The 24752-nt window shown below is 43.3% G+C and overlaps 1 protein-coding gene across 1 annotated transcript; it reads left to right on the forward strand.

Annotated features, from left to right (window-relative positions):
- Positions 1–1600: 1600 nt before the first annotated feature.
- On the forward strand, positions 1601–23311 carry dicer1 (dicer 1, ribonuclease type III). The gene is made up of 27 exons (XM_056393985.1): positions 1601–1792; positions 1896–2058; positions 2162–2292; positions 2584–2718; positions 2862–3022; positions 3296–3464; positions 4251–4723; positions 4961–5093; positions 5996–6238; positions 6385–6539; positions 6635–6767; positions 6866–6941; positions 7059–7198; positions 7626–7805; positions 7895–8108; positions 8978–9131; positions 9246–9428; positions 9965–10070; positions 10532–10707; positions 11061–11826; positions 13072–13224; positions 14996–15631; positions 17302–17557; positions 19129–19397; positions 20531–20693; positions 20832–20907; positions 21635–23311. Exons 1-27 carry the CDS (start codon positions 1679–1681, stop codon positions 21798–21800), a joined length of 5724 nt encoding a protein of 1907 aa, XP_056249960.1. The 5' UTR covers positions 1601–1678; the 3' UTR covers positions 21801–23311.
- Positions 23312–24752: the final 1441 nt, after the last annotated feature.

Genomic DNA, 24752 nt, shown 5'->3' on the forward strand with positions numbered 1-24752 from the left:
ATTTTTTCAACAGTGGTGCTTGTGCGTGCGTATGTGCGTGCGTCCACCAGTGCTCGATGCTGGATCTGTATTTATGTGCGTTGGTGGAAGAAAAGCTTCGAATGACTGAATGGTCATAAACAAGATTATTCATGTTTGCCTTGTCGTGTGTGTTTGTTCACCAGAATCCCAAAAGCTGCAGTCATAAATGAACACGGAGAAGTACTCAGACTTCTTTTATTGCACATAAATAGAAACAGATAAAATAAACTTGATTAACAAGTCTAGAATAGAATAATAGGATAGAATAAAAGTGTGAAGCTGTGAAAAGAGCTGAATGACTGTAAACCCTCAGAGGTGCTGTTAATGTAGTGACATTTCAAGAAGACTGTTGTCTTCAATTAGTGTCACAGGTGTCTTGAATCTTATAATCAGTCATTCAGCCTATTTACATGGAGAAAAGTCCTCATTGTGTGCACCACACTGAACATGGATAAGAGAAAGAAAAGATTTGTTTTAGGAGATAAGGAAGAAAATAAGCACCATACATGGTCAAGATAAAAGCTACAAAAGCAGCCTGATGTTCCTGTGACCACAGCCGCTACTGTTATATTGACATTTAAGTTCAATGATGGGATCGTAGCCAACCTCCATGGATGTGGCCCCCAGAGGAGAATTGACCCCAGGCAGAAGGACAAACTGAATGGTAGAAAAGGAACCAACGAAAATGTCACTTGCATTTGAAATGTTGAGCATCAGGTTGTGTTATTTTTTTAATCAGCTGCTCCTTTTACATAAAGGCTCGGGCCTGACTGCTGGGATTGGTCACAGCTGTGGGATCTTCACAGTAGAGCTGTGCAGTCCCGGGTGGTGATCGTATCACTGTAACTGTGGATCTCTCTTCCCCCTCCTCTGTGTGACTCCAACATCTGACACGTCTGTTTTTGTTTTGCAGGGCTGGAGGATCCACTCACTGTTCCCGCCTTTCCCATCTGTGCAGAGGTACGAGGGCTAACATCACTGTCACATTACTGTCACAGTGTAATGATCAGTGGTAACAGAAGCAGTCTCCGTGGTGCACAAGCTCACTTGAATGTTTGCTATACATACATATATATACATACTAACGTAATTCTCATTGAAGTTGCTATTTTGTAGGTAATTCAGAATTACATTTATTAGCAAAATGGCCTTTTATATTGTCATGTGTGATAGTGTTATTTAGACATGCTCTCTCTGTCTGTGCTACATCTCCAATGCATGATTGTAATACTGCTCTGTGCTTCGGTGTTTCAGGTCTATTCCAGCTTAAATGTGGGGGAGCATCCGGAGTTAAGAGATATTTTATCATGAAGCCCAGATTAAATGTCTGCTTACCCAGAAAGTCACAATTACTACCTGTAAGTATATCTATATCAGAGCAAAGCAGTGAAATGACAGTCGGACTCTTTGCAAACCTCTTTTCTCCAATTATGAAAAATATCACATATCAGGAAGAAACATTGCAATATTCAATGTTATCAAATATCGACCCGAGCCTAATATCGGTTATTGCGTCATTCTCTGCTTCTGTTGTACATTAACGCTGGATCCCCCTCTCCCTCTCCAGTGAACTTGTGAAAGGAAGAGGAGAATGAAATGAGATAAAGTGGAACGACTGGAGGAGCCCAGCCCCCCCTTACCTCCACCGCTTTGAAGCATGGCAGGCTTACAGCTTGTCACCCCTGCTACGTCACCCATGGGGCCTTTCTTTGGTCTGCCATGGCAGCAGGAGGCGATCCACGACAACATCTATACACCTAGGAAATATCAGGCAAGGAGGCTTCCAGCCACATGCATGTGTTTACTAGTTGCTTGATGTGAAGTATACACTGTCCTTCATCAGTCCTGTGTGTAAACCTGAACCTCCTCCACAGGTAGAACTTCTTGAAGCAGCTCTTGAACATAATACTATCGTCTGCTTGAATACTGGCTCAGGGAAGACCTTTATTGCAGTACTTCTAACAAAAGAGCTCTCCCACCAAATCCGTGGACATTACCAAGGAAATGCGAAGAGGACTGTTTTTCTGGTGAACACAGGTACTTGAAGTGCCACGCAAGTGTCCATGATGTTTCGATGTTTCTATTTTTCTCTTGCATAGAATATGAAGTAATTAAACTTGAATTCTTCCACGTCGTCCAGCTTCGTCTGTAGTTCAGCAAGCAGCTGCAGTCAGGACTCACTCTGACCTCCAGGTGGGAGAGTACACAGATTTGGGGGAAACCTCAGCATGGACTGACCAAAAGTGGAGTGAAGAGATAATCGAGAATCAGGTGAGAGTTTTTAATGCCTCTATGTTGTGACTGTCTCACAGCAGCTGATCCCACAAGCCCTCAGCTCCGGAGCAGAAGCAACATCAATGAAAGTGTATATTCCTGCAATTAATTCTGCACATGTTCAATGTCATTAGAGTTAGCTTGTAAATTTGAGACAAGACTAGGTCTGTAAAAAGCATATTCTGTGTAAATGAAGTAGAACCTGTCGAAGGTTTAACTCTGAAAAGTGTCTCTTCAGACCTGCACTGAATCACACTGTTGACAGTAAGACTGTTTTCTCTCCTACAGGTGCTGGTCATGACCTGCCACATATTCCTGCACGTTCTGAGGAATAAAATCTTACCGTTGTCTAAAATCAACCTGGTGGTTTTTGATGATTGTCACCTGGCCATCACAGACCACCCCTACTGTGAGATAATGAAGGTGAGGATCTGCTCTCAGAGGGAAACTCATCCTTTTTCCTAACCGTCATATAAGAGACATGTGAATGACGCAGCTCTCTCTCTCTCTCTCTCTCTCTCTCTCTCTCGCTCTCACTCACTCTCACTCTCTCACTCTCTGTGCAGCTATTTGAAGGCTGTTCATCCGGTCCTCGTATTCTGGGTCTCACGGCCTCCATTCTCAATGGAAAATGTGACCCATCAGAACTGGAGCAGAAGATCCAGAATCTGGAGAGAATCCTGAACAGCAATGCTGAAACTGCCACTGACCTTGTGGTCCTGGACAGGTACTGTCAGCCCATTTATTTACACTCAGTGAGATCAGCAGTTTGAGAACCACTTAGACCAACAGTCATGAAGCTCAAAGTCACTGAGATCACATGTTTCCTCATTAACTGAATCTGCTGGAGTTTATACATTGCTGACACATGATTGGCTGATTGGATAATACATGAATAAGCAGGTGTACAGGTGTTCCTAATAAAGTGCTCGGTCATGAGACTGCCACTGTAGGTGTGTGCTGAGAGCTAACCCCTTTTGGGTGTGTCGACCTGTTTCAGATACGCCTCTCAGCCCAGAGAGGTGGTGTTGGACTGCGGCCCGTACTTGGATAAGAGTGGCCTCTCCTCCCGTCTGCAGGTGGAGTTGGATGAAGCGCTCCACTTCCTGAACGACTGCAACATATCTGTTGCCAGAGAGGACCGTGATCCCACATTCATCTCCAAACAGGTCAGAGCAACACTCCATACTCTTCATACTTTAAGATGTTCAGTTTTCTTCATGTCACATCAGAACTGTCTGAAGTTACTGCTGATGCAGTTTTGACACTTCCTGCTGCTGTTAGCAGAACTTTGTCAGCAACACAAGAACATATGGACATATTTGATCAGTTGGTCAGTTTTAGCTTGACTTTAACTTAAAGCAGAACTGGCCACAGTGATCTTCTAGATAAAGAACTACAGATGACAGGCTCTACTGCACAAAGGCTTAGTCCTACCCGCAGCAGCAGCACCACCAAACCAAAATGCCCAAAAAACAGACTGCTTACCTATGTTTCTCTGATAACTTATGAACCAGATGTTCAGGAGGTTTTCATCTGGGTCAAATATAGAGTTGAAAACCACCAAGGTGTAAAAAGTGTATGTGACTTAAACCTAGATAAAAGTCAATGTTGAGCTTCTGTCAGACAAACACACTAACACATGATCATAGAGGATATGATGTCACTGACAGGCGACCAATGACACAGAGCATTACCGTCACCAAAATCACAGATTTCTCTGGTTTGAAAATTGCTGGAAACATTTGGTAAAATGTAAGAACACAACTCAACAACATGAGTTGAGGAGAAGTTGGTCTGAGTTTATTGTAGTGACAGAAAACAGAGTGATGTGACCAGTCAGATGTTAAGTGCAGCAGAGGGTTGTGTTTGAGTCAGTGATGCCTTGATAGTCCCTAGGATCCCAAAACTACTACCCATCAAGCTGCTGCTTCCACGGTCCCTGTCCCCTCCAGGTCCTGAGTGACTGCCGGGCCGTGCTGCAGGTGCTGGGGCCCTGGTGTGCAGACAAGGCAGCGGGCATCATGGTGCGGGAGCTCCAGAAGTACATCAAACACGAGCAGGAAGAACTGAACCGCAAGTTCCTGCTCTTCACTGACACCATCCTGCGCAAAGTGCACGCCCTGTGCGAGGAGCACTTCTCCCCCGCCTCGCTGGACCTGAAGTTTGTCACCCCCAAGGTCCTGCGGCTGCTCGAGATCCTGCATGAGTACAAACCCTTTGAGCGGCAGCAGTTTGAGAGCGTGGAATGGTACAACAACCGTAACCAGGACAACTATGTGTCCTGGAGCGACTCAGAGGATGAAGATGAAGATGAGGAGGTGGAGGCCAAAGAGAGGCCTGAGGCCAACTTCCCCTCGCCGTTCACCAACATCCTGTGTGGGATCATCTTTGTGGAGAGGCGTTACACAGCTGTTGTCCTCAATCGGTACGGTCATGTCTTCATGTTGTTTGGACTTTCAGGACACATGTTGTGATTTCCAAATATGCATGAAAGGCATTTGTAGCAAATTAACCACAATTTTAAATACACTGTTTATAACAGAATTCAGAGGCCTGCCTCTGCATGCGCAGAACATTTTACATAATGAATGATAATGAGAAACTGTACAATCTCCCCGATGTGTTATCTTTGGCACACACTCACTCTGTGTTTGTTCCTCAGTCTTATCAAAGAGGCAGGGAAGCAGGACCCAGAGCTGGCTTACATCAGCAGCAACTTCATCACCGGCCACAGCATCGGCAAAAACCAGCCACGCAACAAACAGATGGAGGTGGAGTTCAGGAAACAAGAGGAGGTACACACGTCCATGTTCTTGTTTCACACACTCTTTGTTCTGAATGTTGTTGGTGGGGCTTGTTGACATTTGGTTCAAAATTTGTGTTCTTAAAGTGATAGTCCAGGCAAAATCCCCCTCTGTTTTATTTACTGACTGTTTGAGGCTATTCTTATGAACAAATAGCTGTTTAAAAGAGTGCAGTTTTCCAATTTTAATTATAACTTCCATAATTAACAGTATTTAAACAGGCTATAGCAAATTAAAAGGTGAAGCTGGGGACTAACCCTAATGACAACTGTCACTGGCAAATGTCAGGTGAGGTCAGATGCGTACACGAACTGATGAAGCCTCTTGGATGAGAGGTGAAACGTCTTCACAGACAAATAACCTAGTCCAGTTGTTTTCGATTTACAAAACTCCTTTAGGATACTATGACCTGGACAAATGAGAATATACACAGGCTGATCATAAGAAGATATATTTGTGGGCGGGGCTTAGGGCGTGGCTGAGAGTGGTGACTGCTTTGTTGTGACATCACAAAGTTCCAGAAGCTCAGTTTCTGAATACAGGCTGGATAGTTAGATATATACTTTATTTATCCCCTAGGAGAAATTCATGACTGAACAGGCTGTGTGCATTTCTCTGTGGACTGAGCGCTTTGATACTTTCACAGTATTAATATAGAACATAGACCTGCTTTATAATCAACACATGGATATCTACCTTTAGATTATATGGATCTTCAATTCTGTCAGCTGACCAAACAGAACTAGTTAATATGCTGCTGCTGTGCATAATAGGTTGACAAGCCAGTGACAAAACAGTGAGGATCAATGGAAGAGCAGGAGGCGGCTGCACCATTGGGTACTGACCAGCATGCACCAGCATCTAAACCCACCCCCCCCCCATTCCTCACACAGGTTCTCCGCAAATTCCGGGCTCATGAAACCAACCTGCTCATCGCCACCAGCATCGTGGAGGAGGGTGTGGATATTCCAAAGTGTAACCTGGTGGTGCGGTTTGACCTGCCCACAGAGTACAGGTCCTATGTCCAGTCTAAAGGCCGAGCCCGGGCCCCTGTCTCCAACTACATCATGCTGGCTGACAGTGAGAGGACCAAAGCCTTCGAGGAGGATCTCACCACCTACAAGGCCATAGAGAAGGTGCGCTGCTCTCTCTGTACCGTGTGACGTAGTGAGTAGTCAGAATAATGTCAGGAGTCATTCCTAATGGATGTTACGTTAGTAGAAATAGATGAATGTTGGAAAGTGAATGAAATATTGATGACAATCATTTAACTTTTGAGCAGATCTTGAGGAACAAGTGTTCAAAGTCAGTGGAGGTGAGTGAATTCGAGGTGGAGCAGGTGCTGGATGATGACAACATCCTCCCACCCTACGTGCTGCGGTCTGAGGACGGAGGTCCCCGAGTCACCATTAACACGGCCATCGGGCACATTAACAGGTGCGGTGATGTTTCTTCAGTCCTCAGTTCACAGAGAACACGAGCACAGATCTGTCAGCCTTTTAATGTCACGTCTCTTTGACTTTGGTGCTCAGGTATTGTGCTCGGCTGCCCAGTGACCCGTTCACCCACTTAGCACCCAAATGTAAATCTATGGAGATGCAAGATGGACGCTTCCAGTCTATGCTCTACTTACCCATCAACTCCCCTCTGCGAGCTCCTGTTAAGGTGAGGGCCATTGATTTCATCGGCGTGCACTAATATGGTGTAAATCTAGATGTCACTTGAGTTTTACTCATTTGATGGACGTGTCTGTGTTTTCACAGGGTCCTACAATGACCTGTGCCAGACTGGCAGAGAAAGCAGTTGCACTTGTATGCTGTGAGAAACTCCACAAAATAGGTAAAGCCACAACTGAGATGTCACAAATGCACGATGAGGAATATTTACTGTCAGCGTCTGCAGATCTTTCACCTACATCTGTTTTTGGCTAGTTTATCTTGCTTCCTCTCTTCCCAGGTGAGCTGGATGATCACCTGATGCCGGTGGGGAAGGAGACGGTCAAGTATGAGGAGGAGCTTGACCTTCATGACGAGGAGGAGACCAGCGTCCCAGGCCGGCCCGGCTCTACCAAGAGGAGGCAGTGCTACCCTAAAGCCGTAAGAAAGTCTTTGCCAACAGCAGTATGACTGTGGAGCTGTTAGCAGTAACTATAATGCAGGGCTCCAGACTGCGACCAAAATAAACACACGTGCAACTATTTTGTGTACAAGTGAAAATTACACATGGTAGCATATATGTGAGTGCATGATCATTATTCATCAGGCTGTTTTGGTGCCCTGTGTACTGCGTTGTAGTTGAAAGTAGCAGTCAGTCTGAATACCTACACTTTCATCAGAACGCAGGTGCAGACAGGGACAGGCAGAGACTCAGAGCTAACTCAGTACCATAGTTGTGGTATGATGGCAATGCTACGTTGTGTGTGTAGTGTAGGCAATGAGGCCTGTCTTAACTGAAGTGTCTTAAGTGTTTAAAGATGTCTGAAATCTCCTGTAGAGTTTTGTAAACAGTTTCTTCCTCCTCCAGATACCAGAGTGTCTGCGGGACAGTTACGCTGTGCTGGAGCAGACTTACTATCTATACGTGATTGGGATGGTCCTCACCACCCCTCTCCCTGATGAGCTCAACTTCCGCAGAAGGAAGCTCTACCCACCGGAGGACACCACCAGGTGCTTCGGCATCCTGACTGCCAAACCCATACCTCGCGTACGTCACCTGGTTAAAACCGCCCTCTGTTCTTTGCGAATGTCTTTTTATTGGTCATTGATGGTAAACGATGCTTTCCTTATGTCCAGATCCCCCATTTCCCGGTGTACACCCGCTCGGGTGAGGTGACCATCTCCATCGAGCTGCAGAAGTCCGGTTTCACGCTCACCGCGGCCCAGCTCGACCTCATCACCCGCCTGCACCAGTACATCTTTTCCCACATCCTCCGTCTGGAGAAACCTGCACTGGAGTTCAAGCCCACGCTGGCTGACTCGGCTTACTGCGTTCTACCTCTGAATGTTGGTGAGTAGAACAACACCTGGTCAAGCTGGGTGGATCACGTTTGTTGATTACTGATTACGTTTAGCCCTGGGCGTCATGAGGGAAATCTCATAACTCACGGTTCAATATTGCAATAACGATAGGACTTGTGATAAAGAAACAAATATTGAAGTGTGCATCACAGTTCCCGTGTCTTCTTCTACTGTTGTGCTAGCTATCCTCACTGTCAGCTAATGAAGCCCTCAGTGTGTGGAGGCTCATGGTGAGGTTGCAGTAGTGAGACAGTGGAGGTTCACTCATCAGGTGTCACTGCATAATGTTATATTTATCTTAACTCATCAATACAGAACGGCTTATCCAGCTCTTTATTGATACTCATATTGGTTCTTATTAATATTCTTAAAGAGAATAAAATTTTCACAGGATTAGAATAAATAAAATTAGTTTCTAAAGCAGCAACAATAATGTTTACAGCAGCAGAGTCACTGTGTATAAACTCAGTGATATCTCTATGGAAACAAGAGTAAAATGTCAATAAGCTAAATAGTATTCCCGACGTGAAAACAGTAAGTGAAGCTGAATGAAGAACAAAGACAAAGGTCACTATCGGCCATCTCCTCCGTCCTCCTCCCTCTGCTGCAGGTAACGTTGCTGAGTGGGGGATGGGGTGGAGCTGGGGGTGTTAGAGAACATTCAGCATAGTTTTTTTTCTGGTTCATTTGGCTCATTGCGACCTCATGGTGCGTGTTTCCCTAATTCATCGTTTCATTCTTGTGATGTGTTTATTGCACATGTTCATATTGTGATGAGAATGAAAATACGATTTATCAGTAAGCACTAATTATGTTCTCCCGTTATTTCTCTCTACTCTGGCTCATCACTTCGGTCAGTTGGGGACTCCAACACACTCGACATGGACTTTAAGTTCATGGAGGACATTGAGAAATCTGAGGCCCGCACTGGCATTCCTACCACTCAGTATACCAAGCAGAACCCCTTCACCTTCAAGCTGGAGGACTACCAGGATGCTGTCATCATTCCAAGGTACCGCTGCACCGCATGACAGTACTGGACTTACCTTTACTGAGAAGTGGATCTTTGTCAGACAGCGCAGGAACTGTTTTAAGGTTTAATAACCTCCTCTGGTCCTTGTCCCAGGTATCGTAACTTCGACCAGCCTCATCGCTTCTATGTAGCTGACGTGTACACAGACCTGACGCCGCTCAGCAAGTTTCCATCGCCGGAATACGAGACTTTTGCTGAGTACTACAAAACCAAGTACAACCTGGACCTGTCCAACCTGAACCAGCCGCTCCTGGATGTAGACCACACCTCCTCCAGGTGAGCAGCACAGGCGTCTTGCCAGTCGCCACCTGTCTTTATCTCCTGCAGGCTAGAGGCTTTCGGCTACTAGCATAACACACATGACTCTCTCACTGAACTGTCAGATAGTCAAGTTGCATTGTGGGTTATGTAGATGCCAGCTTTTGAGAAGGAACAAGGTGTGGAATAAAAGCGAACATGTCTCTGGTCCTGCTGCATCGATTTTTATCCTTTTAATGCCTCTGCACCACAGACAGGTTGTCCGTCTGTCTCATCCTCATGGGCATGATATCTCAGTAACGCCTTGACACAGTTTCTTCAAATTTGGTACAAGCACTCACTTGGACTCAAGGATGAACTGATTAGACTTCAAAGGTCAAGGTCACTTAACAAAACACTTTTTAGCCATAAGTCAAGACTTCACACATCAATTATAACAAGATTTCACACAGGCATGTAACCTGAAACCTGTCTGAATGGTTTACAACCGTGAGGTGGCAATAGTGAGTTTGACTAGTATTTTAGTCTAACAGTGCAATTCTCTTCTCTTGTAGATTGAACCTGTTGACCCCTCGGCACCTGAACCAGAAGGGCAAAGCTCTGCCCCTCAGCAGTGCAGAGAAGAGGAAGGCCAAGTGGGAGAGTCTGCAGAACAAACAGGTTTTTCTTTCTTTCTTATTGACTGTGTGTGTCTTTTTATCCAGATCTGATTTTAACTGGTGTTTCTGTTTACATGCTATTCAGATCTGCTAGTTTCTTTAGCACTTACCGATGTATTCTGTCTCTCCTGCTCTCTCTCCTGCTCTCTCTGGCATGTTAAAGTAGCATTTAACCTTTTTGTTTCATTGTGTATGAATCTGTGTGATGAAATGAATTTCTTTATACAAAGCTGCTGTTGGTATAAACTTGGTGTGTGTGTGTATGTATGTATGTGTGTGTATATATATATATATATATATATATATATATATATATATATAGAAATGAAAAGGTGATGTAGCTGGAACTCAATCCACACACAATATATATATATATTGTGTGTGGATTGAGTTCCAGCTACATCACCTTTTCATTTCTGCACTGTAACAGTCCCAGTCTAACAGGAGCGTTGTGTTTGACAGATCCTGGTTCCAGAGCTGTGTGCCATCCACCCCATCCCAGCCTCCCTGTGGAGGAAAGCAGTGTGTCTACCCAGCATCCTCTACCGCCTCCACTGCCTCCTGACCGCCGAGGAGCTCAGAGCCCAGACGGCCAGTGAAGCTGGAGTGGGAGCCCAGACCCTCCCCCCTGATTTCAGGTCCCTGCTCCACACACACCACATTGAAACATGAGTGAATCGTTTTTTAAGAATTAATACATTTCATTTATTACAACTGCTGAATCTGGAAAGAGCAATGGCTACACTCTTATACTGGAACACAACAGTTTGTCAACTGTCAACCACATCAGCTGATGAATGAAGTCCAGGCAGGTGTCCTATATGGCACAAAATCCATAAGTACTTATTTATCCCCTTACACATATTGGTCCAGTGACCTGTGTTGATAGTTATGTGTGTAAAACAAGTAGCTCGGTCGACCATTAGTGTGTAGACTTGACCGAACCAGTGTCCCATCAGTCTAATGTAGACGGTCTCCTCTTGGTTTGCAGGTATCCAAACCTGGACTTTGGCTGGAAGAGATCTATTGACAGCAAAACTTTCATCTCCTGTCCTGAGTCCTGCAGCGAGGATGGTGAGGGTCACTGTAAGCACCAACAGACTGTAACCCTCGACCACAGCTCCCTAACACAACCCAGTAGTCACCACTCTGCCCTGCCTGAGCAGGGGCCCGCCACGGCCCCTGTGTCAGGAGACGCCACCTGCACCAGGAACCTAATTAACGGCACTGCCCTTGTCGCCGACTGTGACGACAGTAACCACCAAGACGAGCACCTTCACCAACATGACAATTGCCAACGCTCCCAGCCCGGCTCGCCCGGGCCGCGGAGCTCTGAATCAATACAAATCACTACCTCAGTTCCTGTGCAGCCCCCTCACAGCTTGAAGAAGCCCAGCTCCAGTCCTCCGCAACCTAGTGACGAATGTACACCTGGGAGGACCTCAGACCACACAAATAAAGCTACCTCAGTCTGCAGCCGGGCAGCCACGGGTCCCAATGCTCCCACAGCACCTTCTCCTGACCTCGCCACTGGCCCCCAGCACAGAGCCCAGACGGGAGACTCCCCCAAAAGCCTGGGGCCCAACCCGGGCCTCATCCTGCAGGCCTTGACCCTATCGAACGCAAGCGACGGCTTCAACCTGGAGCGGCTGGAGATGCTCGGCGACTCTTTCCTGAAACACGCCATCACCACGTACCTGTTCTGCACCTACCCCGACGCTCACGAGGGACGACTCAGTTACATGCGCAGCAAGAAGGTGAGATGACTTATTGATAGGAGATAACTGTGGTCATCATGGACAGTTTGGACACATTTAATCAACCTTCTATGAGCGTTGTGCTCATAGAAAGATGTGTTTCCAGCCACGTCTCATCACTCTCTTTAACAATAAGTTTGTTCAGTTGTCATGGAGATTCTTATCACATGACATTAGTATGACGTTCTGTACCAGTTTGTAATGAAACTGTAATGAAATCAATAACTTCAGAAGTTCGTTGTTGATCTTGGAAACAGCTGTTGACAGATTATTCTACTTTCAAGTACTTTTAGTAGCAGTTTTGAAGCTTTCAGTGAAATCACATGATGTTCATCAGAGTTGCCATGGATATGTAGATGTTTTCTTTTCTAAACACTTGAGGACGTCTTTTTCATGTTGGTTCAAAGAAAGTCTGAAGAACTGTGTCATTTGTCTCTGATTACAGGGAAAACAGACGTTGTTCAGAGACAGAAAGTAAAGTAATAACAACTCATTTCTTTGAATTTTTAAAAACATAACCAGGTTATTATATTTTAGTTACATTGTTTTGTTGAGTTTACAAACAGTTTTTGAGTTTGAGTTGAAAGAGCTGCTACAAACAAAAACCCTGTCCTGTGCAGGACAAAAAACCTTCTGTAGGAACTGGACCCCGGACTAAATTTAGTTCCTCTGTGATGGTTCCAGGAGCTTAAAAAGCCGCTGTCCTGGGGGGTAGTTCTTTTTATTGGGCAGTGCCACTGAATCTACGTACAGTGCACGTTCAGCAGTGTGTTTGCCTGTAATTTACAACCACACACCAAAAAAACAAATGTAAGATTTGTACACGTTCAGCTGCTGTGCACTGACTGTAAGACTCATGGTTACATCGGCAGGTTGAATTGATTGATTGAACATACCACCAACATACTCACTAGGAAAACAAAGGAACTATGAGAGCTGAAAAGTAGTGTCTGTTACTTATTTTGTTCATATAAAGTATTAAAGCTAACAACAGCAACTTTAGTGCACCATCTTTGACTACTTAAGATGCGTTCAGGCACAGTATTGAATTGTAGGTCACCTGCATTTCGGATGCGCTCAGAGTCCATCGCACAATCGCTGTAATCATGTGCGTAAAGGGAAAGATAATAGACTTGATGTGTAAAATACCAGATGTTAGACCTCCTGTGTTGAAACGCTCAGGGCGACAGTGTGTTACAGTGTGTAATGATAATGTGTAAAGGTGTTGACTTGGCTCTTCTCCAGGTGAGCAACTGTAACCTGTACCGTCTGGGGAAGAAGAAGGGGCTCCCCAGCAGGATGGTGGTGTCCATCTTCGACCCCCCCGTCAACTGGCTGCCTCCTGGCTACGTGGTCAACCAGGACAAGAGCAGCACCGACAAACTGGATTCAGGGGAGGTGAGTAAGACTTCCTGCTAATGTCACACTGCACACTCCTTCACCTCACTGCTGCGTTCACCTGTGTCTGCTGTGAGACTGAGTGTGCAGGTGCTGGAGTCGCACATCTGCATGTTGAAGGGTTAGACACAAGTTTTTAGGGTGTGTTGATGCTTTGTGAGAGCCCACGCAGCACAGCACAGTTAGTTTTGGTTCTGTTCGTTAGTTGAGTGTTATGATGATGTCAGGCCACTAGAGGGCAGGCTTCCACCTCGTCTGACAACGCTTTATCTTCCACAGCCTGTAACCCCCAGACCAAACATACATATAACAGGATTAATGTTGTAAGTGAAAATAAAAAAATATATATAAGATGTTGATGATGTGTGTAGCACTTACAGTACAAGAAAAGCAGCTCTAAGTGCATTGATATGAAACAACACAGTTACAGGTTTAAACAAAATGTAGTAAAGAGAAAGCAACGGGATCGATGGGCTCTGCCCACACACCCAGTGAGTCTCATCCCCATCACATACAACAACAACATCATTAATACACGTTCAACAGGGTTGTATATCATGAGATACTAATAAAAACAGATTCACTGGTACAGTTCATCTTTTTTTTTTTCTTTTATCTCGGGTGTGTTGTTGCTTGTTCTGGCCCCAGATGCTCAGTCAAAAGAAACAATGGTTGAATATTAATATTATAGTGTTATTTAATAACCATTATCATTAATATTAACTGGTCTCTTTTTTTGTTTGATTAATCAGTTTAATCTTTTAGTCTAAAAAAAGTTCATATTTGCTAATGTCTTCAGTCCAAAAGGTATTTATATAACATATAGATTATATAAATTGTATTTATATATAATTTATTTATAAAACCTAGAATTTGCTGCAGATGGATTTTATATCAGTTGACTCATCGATTAGTAAAGTTGCAGCTCCAGTTAAAAGATGATGGTTTAAACAGTGTCCTTCCTTAGTGGGATGAAGTGTTAATGATCTTTTTCCCTGAAACTCAATATTATGTTTTTATAAAACTGAAATAATTATTTCTGACTTCAGTGCCATTTATTTCATGTGAGGCTGGACCCCCCAAGAATGTCTGATCAAGTTTCTTTATGATCCCGATCCGATGCTTCTATTTGCCTAATTGTTGGTTAGGTTGGATATATAACAAATAAACGGGTTAAATCACAACCTCCTCAGTGTAGATTATGATTTAATAACAACCTGTGTGTGTTGTTCCAGTTGTGGTGTCAGAATTCAGCCACTCTGGCACGTCCTTTATTGTGCACAAAATGTTTTCACTGTAGAACTCAGCTGTGGTAACAGGGTAACACTTAGGCCGACACCAAAGTAGACTATTTGATCTGCCTGGTTCTAGCTGATACAGATCCATTCAAATGTCTCAATCAGCTGTGATGGTGACCTTTAGGATCTGGATCAGGACTTCTCTAGTGTTTAAGCTAAGATACACTGTGACACATCCTGATTCAAGCTCAGACAATTATTATTATTGTTAAGTAAGATGATGTTATAACATTTGGGTATTGCAGTTGTCTTCATTCAGAGCTTTATTTTTTTTTACCTGACCTGTAGGTAATGATTGATCATTTATAATTGTAACAGATGCTCTTAACCACAGTGGAATAGCAGCTCTGAGTCATGGCTTTGGTTTGGCAGTATCTCCTCACACAAACAGTCAGCTCATGTTGGTTCCCCTGCAAAACAAAGGTTATTTTACTTGAACACTTCTCTCTTTCCCGTTTGTCTCGGTCGTCCAGGCCAAAGAGGAGCTTCTGGCCAATGGGCGATCTGAGAACGACTTTGATGAGGACGATGAGGAGGTCGAGGAGGTGGACGAGGACGGTGAGGTGATGCTGAAGGACGAGCCAAAGGATGAGGTCAACATGGAGGACGATCTGGAGTACTACAAGGAGCACATTAAGTTCATCGATAACATGTTGTTGGGATCCGGTGCTTTTGCTAAAAAGATCTCCTTAAGCGTGTTCCCTCCCTCCCCCACCCCGGCCTCTGGTTCCTCCCCTGCCATGGAGTCTCCATACGAATGGAAGGCCCCCAAGAAGCCTCTCCATCCCACCACAGCCCACTACCCATCGGAGCCGCCGCCCAGCGGGCCCTCGGCCGAGGAGTTTGACTACAGCTCGTGGGACGCCATGTGCTACCTGGACCCCAGCAAGGCGGGGGAGGAGGACGACTTTGTGGTGGGCTTTTGGAATCCGTCGGAGGAAAACTGCGGCGTCGAGCTCGGCAAGCAGTCGATCTCTTACGACCTGCACACGGAGCAGTGCATCGCAGACAAGAGCATCGCTGACTGTGTGGAGGCTCTGCTGGGCTGCTACCTGACCAGCTGTGGAGAGAGAGCTGCCCAGATGTTCCTCTGCTCACTGGGCCTCAAGGTGAGTCAGGACCTCCCACTGTTCTCTCGATAATTCAATATTCGATGCAATGAAAAAGCTGGAATAAATGAATGAACACAGGCACTAATGACTAGGAACATGATGGTACAAACTGAATAATTGCTGAGATGCTCTTTTTGTGAAACGAGGAATGAATAGTAGTAGCATCACTAACAAAGCACAACACATTACATATTCTGTAAGGTGTTGTGCTTTGTTAGTGGTGCTACTATTCATTTAGGTCAACACACAGACAGATATATGCAGAGCCACAGATGTCACAGAAAAAAGTAATAAAGCATTTCCTCAATTTCATAATTGAATGGGCATTAAAAACAGGACTTGTAAAAAGAATTTATAAATGAACGATTAATCCACCAATAAATACCCTAGATTTAAAAATGGATTTACAAAAATAGCCTAAAACTCTCGTTAAATACACCATTTATGAATACATTTATTAATTCATGAATAAATAATAGAATTTAACAAACTATTTTGAAAGGCATTTTAAAAAAGGGAAAACATTCCTTGATTCCTTCTTCAATTTCCATTTTCCAGCTGCTTTTCCTTTTCCTATTAGTGAATCCATCATTCATTCGTCATTTAGCTTCTCCGTTTAGCCTTTTTTGTGACACTCTGGGCCTTCAGTGCTGGTGAAACCCACTGGTTAGCTCTCTAACCAATCAGAGAGCTTGTTACATCCCATGACCAACTGGGATCGTTTAGCCTGGTTTTAATCCAGGTCTATATTCCTATTGAGATAAAAATAAGACCATGAGAACTGAAGTTATTTATTGATGGATGAATCGTTCATTTATAAATTCTTTTTACAATTCCTATCTTTAATGCCTATTAAAATATGAAATGAAGGGAATGCTCTATCAATTTTCATACAGATATTGTAGCAGGTGGGATTAGCTAAATCTAAGGGTTTAAAGTTGAATTCATAGACCAGAGATGCACAGAAGATGAGTGTGAACACCACAGCAAGGACACACAGATACGTTTTAAACAATGTATTGAATTGCAATAATATTAGATTGAGTAATTAAATGAATGAATGAATTAATTAAATTGAACAAACACACAGAACACAAAAACAGGCCTTTTTCAAGTCAATTAGTTTCCAAGTGTTCAAGGTTCAATACATTCTGAGTGGGAAAGAAAAAGGCAGGGGGGTAACGAGATGAAGATGAACACACCAGTGACACAGGAACGTCATGGGTGGAGGGGGAATTGTTCTCTACCTCGCTGATGAAACATTTAAAAAAAGTTGTGGACACATGTAGGCTGATGTTGGGGGTGAGACAGAGTTAATGGTATTGATTAAGATCTTGGGATTATGGGAGTTGTTAGTGATGAGGTCAGAGATGTATTTCGCTCTTAATATCTTTACTGCCTTTTCATGATTGTAATGAGTGACCGTCAAAATATATTTGAAGCTCATCAAGCTTGGATTTCAGCTCTGCTTTTCTGAGCTCTCACCTGAGGGCTCCAGTGGTTTCATTAAGACGGATACCATCGGATACAGTCAGAGAGTGCAGGTGTTGATTTCTGCGCAGATACCAAACCTGGTACCAGGTCACTGCACCTGGCTGTTGTTCCCCAGCACATGACTTCATCTGCAGCACCGAAGTACTGAGAGTCTTTTTTATGTTTGACGACAGGTGTTACCGTTAGAGAGGGGCGCCCTGACAGGAGCGTTGGTGCAGAGCCGTCAGACCACAACCATCGACCTGTGCTACGGCTGGCTGAAGATCCCGCCCCGCTGCATGCTGGACCATCCGGACGCAGAGCGGACTCTCAACCACCTCATTTCCGGCTTCAAGAACTTTGAAAGAAAGATCAACTACACCTTTCAGAACAAGGCTTACCTCCTGCAAGCCTTCACCCACGCTTCCTACCATTACAACACCATCACAGGTTAGACCTCACCTCACATCTCACATCTCTGCTCTGTTTTACTCACAGTACAGTTCAGGTAATGTGTCTGATAATCATCTGAGGAAAAGAGATGTTGTGACCGTATTTCCTGCAACTTAGCTGGTTGGTGGAGGAAACAACGAGGAGGTTATTCTAGTTTTTATTTTGAAAAAAGTCTTAATTTCCCCAGAATTCATTGTACCACAGTTCAGCTTAAGATAGTCAGGAACTAAACTGCTTTGTGCAATGGATGAATTTAGACATAAATCTAAAGTTGGACTATTTGTTCTAAGATACAGTCAAAGTCTGTCTTTGTGGAACCAACTGACATGTTTGACCCGACATCTGATCAGATGCTGCTCAATAATCTCAAAAACTTCCACCTATTCCGAGGGAGAGTTGAGTGGGGACCGTGGAGGGACGGATGCCGTGTAAGGTGAAGCAGACAGGTGGATGCTGGTGTTTGTAGCTGTGGTTTGTTTCTCTGATTTAGCCACCAGCAGTTGCAGCAGTGTCTGTTTACAGCTAATTAAGGTACTTGGAAAAAACCCTCAATGCTTGACTGCTGCTGAGTCATAACTCAAAACTGAACAAATAGTTATGTTTGTTTCCCATCACAAATAAACCTCAAACAGGAGCAGCTAATTCAGCAGACTTTTAATGGTGCCAAGAATAAACAGTAGAGTAAAGTTGTAGCCCACAGCCGACTCACTGAATCCATAAAACTACAGCCTGACTGAAACAGGATCTTGGACACTGATGTGGATTTGTTTGTCACTCATTTTTTGATCTTGTAAAATGATGTTCACAAATAATTCCATTGTTAGTAGTTGAAAATCAACTTTTTTAAAACTGAAATAAAACTGTAGATATTCAAATTTGTACATGTGGGGGAAAAAAAAAAAAAAAAAAAACCTACCAGTAGTGAGGTTACACAAAGACGCTGTGAAAAAACACTGTGAACAGATACAAAGCAAAAAACTACTGAAAACTGATTGGACGGTTTGTGGCAGTTCTGACATGTCAGTGATGTCACCACTGACATCATCTGTCACACAGTCTAATGTTTTATTATATTGTCTGTCCTGTTGTCGTGGACACGATATCAGAGTAATGCCATGATGGAACTTTTTTCAATTTGGCACAAACATTCACTATGACTCCAGGACAAACTTAGATGTTGGTGCCCAAAGGTCAAAGTCAGTGTGACCTCACAAAACATGGTTAATATTTTCTATAACCGGATAAACAGAGATGTAACCTGAAACTAGTCTGAGTGGAGGAAGCGTACAACCACAAGGAGGCCATTCTAGTTTTTTTTTTATTTTATTGACATATCCAAATCTTTTCTACACACGTACAAGCTTTAACTCCTCCTGCAGGTTTATTTACAGGTTCACAGAGATTTATTTACAACTACACACTTATGAATTATTTGTCAACATCACTTTACAAGATCAAGACTCAAAAATCCAAATTGGCCTCAAACATCCTTACTTTTTCATGGTGCATTCAGGTTAAGTAAATGACTGGTGTGAAACTAGAAGCTGTCTGTTGTGCCTCCTCCTCAGATTGTTACCAGCGGCTGGAGTTCCTTGGTGATGCAATTCTAGACTACCTCATAACGAAGCACCTTTATGAAGACCCACGGCAGCACTCCCCTGGCGTGCTGACCGACCTGCGCTCGGCGCTCGTCAACAACACCATCTTTGCCTCTCTGGCCGTCAAGTACGACTACCACAAGTACTTCAAGGCCATCTCACCCGAGCTTTTCCACGTCATCGACGACTTTGTGCAGTTTCAGCTGGAGAAGAACGAGATGCAAGGCATGGACTCTGAGGTGAGTCCTGTTTCCTGAGAACAGATCCAGCATCAGTGCTGGACAACAGAGCCCTGCAGGGAGAAACTTGATCTTTGCTGTTGTAGCTGTTTTCCAGGATTCAGAAAAAATCTGCCTGAACAACAAGGCCGTCAGCTTTTATGAATTTGTTTCAATGATTTCAGTCCTGAAGAGAAAATGCAGTTGGATTTAATTTGCCTGGAAATGGCTATCTTGGCATCAGATCTGCTCTCTCTCTGCTTGAGATGTACTTTTCTGCCTTAAGGACAGCAGACACACACACACACACACACACACACACACACACACACACACACACACACACACACACACACATGCTGCATGACACAGCTGAAGGAAATGAAGAGATATGCTGCAGGAACATGGCGCCGGTCCATCGCTCACTATTCATCAAAGAGAAACAACAACATGATGAAGCTGTGAATGTAGCAGCCTTTAAACTGTAGTGTCACTGCTTTAACAGACTGTGAGTCGGCTGAGAAATTTTTTTACAGTTTTTTTTGTTTTTGAAAATGTTTAAAGAACAACCAATCAGAATGTAGAGGTGCTCCACTCTAGAGAACACTAGAGAACTCAACCGTGTTAACTTTAGTTCCCATCAAACTTTTGTTCACAAGCACAAGGGAGAAGATTTTGATAATCACGGGGGCAGGTTTCCTCATCCTTTACAACATGTCCCTGTTTGAAAACAATTCATAAAAAAGGTGTCTGACACTGTAGGTGTTCCAGGTGAGTTGGTGAAGTGATGCCTATAATATTTTTTGTGAAGGAAGGAATTGCTAACTAGCGCCATAGCATGCAAAACATTTTTAACATCTGATTCTTTCATATAGTGACATGCTGCAGTGTAAAAGAGGGCAGCGCTGCAGGACCAGCAGGAGTTTATTTCAGCTGATACTGATCCATTAAACTAAACCAGGACTGGTACCAGACTCCAGACGTTTCTACACTGCACATAGAATTTACCATGATCTAATTATTGTTTAACATTTGTTTCAAATGTTTAAATGTTATTATTTAGACAGTTCCACCACATTGATGTGGATTTTTTTTCACGTGAGGCAGCTGACAGCTTTGTGCATGTGTGTGTGTTTGTGTGTGTCTCTTTCCAGCTGCGACGCTCTGAAGAAGACGAGGAGAAGGAGGAGGACATTGAGGTCCCTAAGGCCATGGGGGATATCTTTGAGTCGCTGGCTGGAGCTATTTACATGGACAGCAGGATGTCGTTGGAGACGGTGTGGCAGGTGTATTATCCAATGATGAGGCCACTTATAGGTGAGGAGGAGCGGGAGCATGTTTGTTTGTGTAGTTTTTATTTTGGACACATTCAAGATGTCTTCCGCTTGTGTTGAAATGTTGAAGAAATGAATGTTTATGATGTTGTCACCTCCTGACCCGTCTCCCCACTTACAGAGAAATTCTCTGCCAACGTGCCACGCTCGCCTGTGAGGGAGCTGCTCGAGATGGAGCCAGAAACTGCCAAGTTCAGGTAGGAGATCAGCTGATTTCTCACGGTGCTTGTGATGTGGAAAGGACAGATACTGAATTTCTTTCCTAACTTTCCTAACGATGCACAGAGGAAAAGTCCGACCAATCATAACAGCCTAAACTGGTGGTTGCATATGCATAGTCAACCCTATCAGGTCCAGTGTGATTGTATTTTTTGTAATGTACACATACGACAAACTTTGTATGACAAAAGTCGCCATGAATAATTGATGAGCTGTCACTGGTCTGAAATCAGCCAGTCACAGTGAGTTTCTGTTTTTGTCCAATCGTTGTTCAGTTACTGTCGGAACTGTCCGTCTGTCCCGCTCTCGTGGACATGATATCTCAGCAACGCCTTGATGGAACGTCTTCAAATTTGGCACAAACATTCACTAGAACTCAAGGATGAACCTATTAGATTTTCACACAAATGGTTCATATTTTATTTGACTCTGGATAAACAGGGATGTAACCTGAAACGAGTCGGAGTGGAGGAGGCAGACAACGAGGCTTAAAGTGATTCCTTAAGAATAAGATCAAGATAAGGAGAAAACCTTAAATTCAGTGAACATTTTAAGGAAACCTTAAGGAGAAGACTTAAAGGTGTTTTAACTGTTTTTTATTTTAAGGAAATCTTAACTTAGACCTTAACTCGAGCTTCAGGCCCCTGGCCACTATCAGGTTAGTGTGTGCACAGTCTGACCCTGGTCCCTGTGCTCTGTTTGCAGCCCTGCAGAGAGAACATACGATGGGAAGGTGCGGGTGACGGTGGAGGTCGTCGGTAAGGGCAAGTTCAAAGGAGTCGGCCGCAGCTATCGGATTGCCAAGTCGGCGGCGGCACGGCGAGCTCTGCGCAGCCTCAAAGCCAATCAACCTCAGGTCCAAAACAACTGAGCTCCTCCTCCGAGCTCTCAGCATATTAGCACCGAAGCTACGGACGCTAACAGAGAAAAAAAAAAAAAAAGCAACGTCGGCTTCCCAACACAGCAACACGATGCTAGCCCTGTATCTTCAGCCTACGATGGCACAACCAAGGCAGCCAGGAACACTGTGTGGAGATGCAACAGAAGAAGCAGACTGATCTCACAACGGATTTCACATCGGATCTTTTTTTTTTTTTCTCCTTTTTTTTTGCGCAAACACAATCTTTACTTTCCCTCTCTGCTTTGTGTAATCACATGAGTGCTTTATTAACGTTTAGTTAAGTGTTTAAAAAAAAAAAAAAAAAAAGGTCAGGTCGCAGTGTCTGTTCCTCAGTGTTTTTTTTTGTTTTGTTTTTGTTTTTTTCGTTAACCTCTATGACAGTGAGATGAGGCTTATGCTTATTGTGTAGTATTAGATTGTACATAGTTCAATCAAAGGTGTAAATCAAAGTATGTAGGAAGAAAAAATTAAAAACAAAAAACGCTAAACTCCTCAGCCTGTGCACTAGTGCCAGTCAGTTTTAAAGCGGTTTTTAAAACGCTAACGGCAGACGTGGCTAACAGATACCACTGGAACAAAAACCTGGTGGCACCTCTGTCTGAAATCTGTCTTGAAATGGTATTCTTAATAATTTTTTGCACTTATTCCATTAGGGTCTGTTATTTTGAGAATTGTGTGGTCACATTGACACCAAAATCATATTTGTAGCAAAGTATATAGATATATATTAAAAAAAAAAAAAAATATTAAAGACATGAATGAAATTCTCGGCCTTCGATGCGAAGGCTCACCCTCGTATCCTGCAAGATGGATAGGAATTTCAACATTCCCAGTTACTGTAATTTAAACTAGTTTTTAAACCGCACTTGAGGTTGCATGTTCTTGTAGCTTACGTATAAACCACGACAGCTGGACGGCTTCTCTAAATGTTCTAAATCTATGGATATATCCAGAGCGCGTGCGAGTGACGTTAAGATGTTTATGGCATTATCCTGGTGATTCATATGTTTTGATACCAAGAACCGAATGGAATTGAATCAAATCATTCTCTCGCACTAGATGTCTTTCCACGGAGCGACTCATCCGGTTTTGATATAAGAAGAGGAAGACATATCACACGTACAATATGCTGCAGACTTTTCTACTAATTGGATAGAACCAGAACCTTTTCAGATACAAGTCTTTGTGAAAAAAGGCCAATTCATTTCAACACACTAGTGTTCCTCACATCCCGTACCTACCAAAGCTATAGCAGATGTGACACTATGAGGTTGAAGTCAATTCCTAGGGATAAGGATACCAGCCTTTTTTTTTTTTTTTTTTTTGGTTTCTTTTCTGACAAATTTTTGCTTCTTGCTAAATGTCTTTTTGTTTCTCATCAATAAGCCCTTTTTTTCACTTGAATACCTCAGTTAATTGCATGCATTTTCTTGTCTTTTTTTTTTTTCTTTTTTTTTTTTTTTTTTGTTTGGTGCTATGTTTTTGTATTAAGCTTGAATTTCTCATCTTTTTTGCACTGTAACTATAATACCTCTTTATTTGACTTTTTTTTTTTTTTATTTTATTTTTTTGAAATCTGTTTGATGTGGTTGTCCTGTTCGTCAGCCATCAAGCTGTAGAGGAGAGCTGCGTTGTCGTCCCTAACCCTTCCCATACTTGAGGTGATGAGTTTTTTTTTTTTGTTTTTTTTTCTTGGGGGGGGGGCATAGGAAGTGTATTCTCTGCACATAACTCATTTTATTTACTCATTCATTAGCTCATAGTTTCATCAGTTGAGAATCAGTTTTTGAATTCTGGGTAAAGACGAGCAGACGAGGGTCAGTGTCTGCAGAGGTGTTATCAGATTGCACTCTTCAACTTTAGAAATAAAACACAGGCAGAGGGAGAACTATGGAAGCATAATGCATTCACTTCAGTTAAACAATCTGCTGTTTTTCTGAATCAATGAGACAATTATCTCGTTAATTAAAAAAAACAACCAATTAAATGCTTTTTCTGAATTAACAAGATTATCTTAGTATTCTGAAAGAATTCTCATTTATTCAGAAAATAATTTTTTATGAAAACTTTTCTCTAAAAATCCAGTTTTCAAGTTATTTTCGTAGTTTTTCTGAATAAAATCAGAAAAACAGAGCAGAATTTTTTTTTTTTCTCAAGTGAATGCATCACGCTTCCGTAGAAAACACTTGTTTCGTCAGAGAAGACCTGAACCTGTGTGTCAGTGTCGCTCTCTCACCCGATCCCACCGTGATGCTTCTACCTCAGGGGACGGCGCGCTCAGTGCTCGTTAGTGGACGAGGCTGCAGTTCAACTACAGTGACACACTTTTTACTGTGACAACTGTAACACACACACACACTTACACTGAGTCACGTCTGGAACTTCAACAGTGTCAGCACAGACTGGATCTGCATCAGACTCACCTGTCCAGACCTGTCACCAGAACATTGAATGTGTGTAATGAGTCCCTGCGCCCCCAGGTGGTCATTGTTTGTGGTTGTGACTTCAGCACAATATTACACTGAAGTGATAGGGGACCTTAAAGTTGCATTATTATTCTTATTATTATTATTATTATTTGTATTTATTTATTTTTTAGTCAGCAGCTCTGATGTGTTTTCCACCTGAAGTCCAGTCTTCAGTCAGACTTTAGCTCTTAGTGTTTGTGTAGTGGACACAGCCAAGATGCTAACATGTTAAATGTTGTGCAGAGCTGCAGAGCTGGTGATGAAGTCACTCTGTGACCCAGTCATGTTCATTTGAGGGAGTATTTATTCATGCAGCTTTAAGGTGACACGTGACTCAGGGTTTATGTTGTGTTGAGTTAGAATCTAGTGCTGAGTCATGTCAGTTATTTGCCTCAGTTAACAAGCCTGTGTTTCTCCTGTTTTCGCTGATCTGAGACCAGGAGCTCCTCAGGCC

Source organism: Seriola aureovittata, chromosome 13, assembly GCF_021018895.1.
Source record: "Seriola aureovittata isolate HTS-2021-v1 ecotype China chromosome 13, ASM2101889v1, whole genome shotgun sequence".
NCBI lineage: Eukaryota > Metazoa > Chordata > Actinopteri > Carangiformes > Carangidae > Seriola > Seriola aureovittata.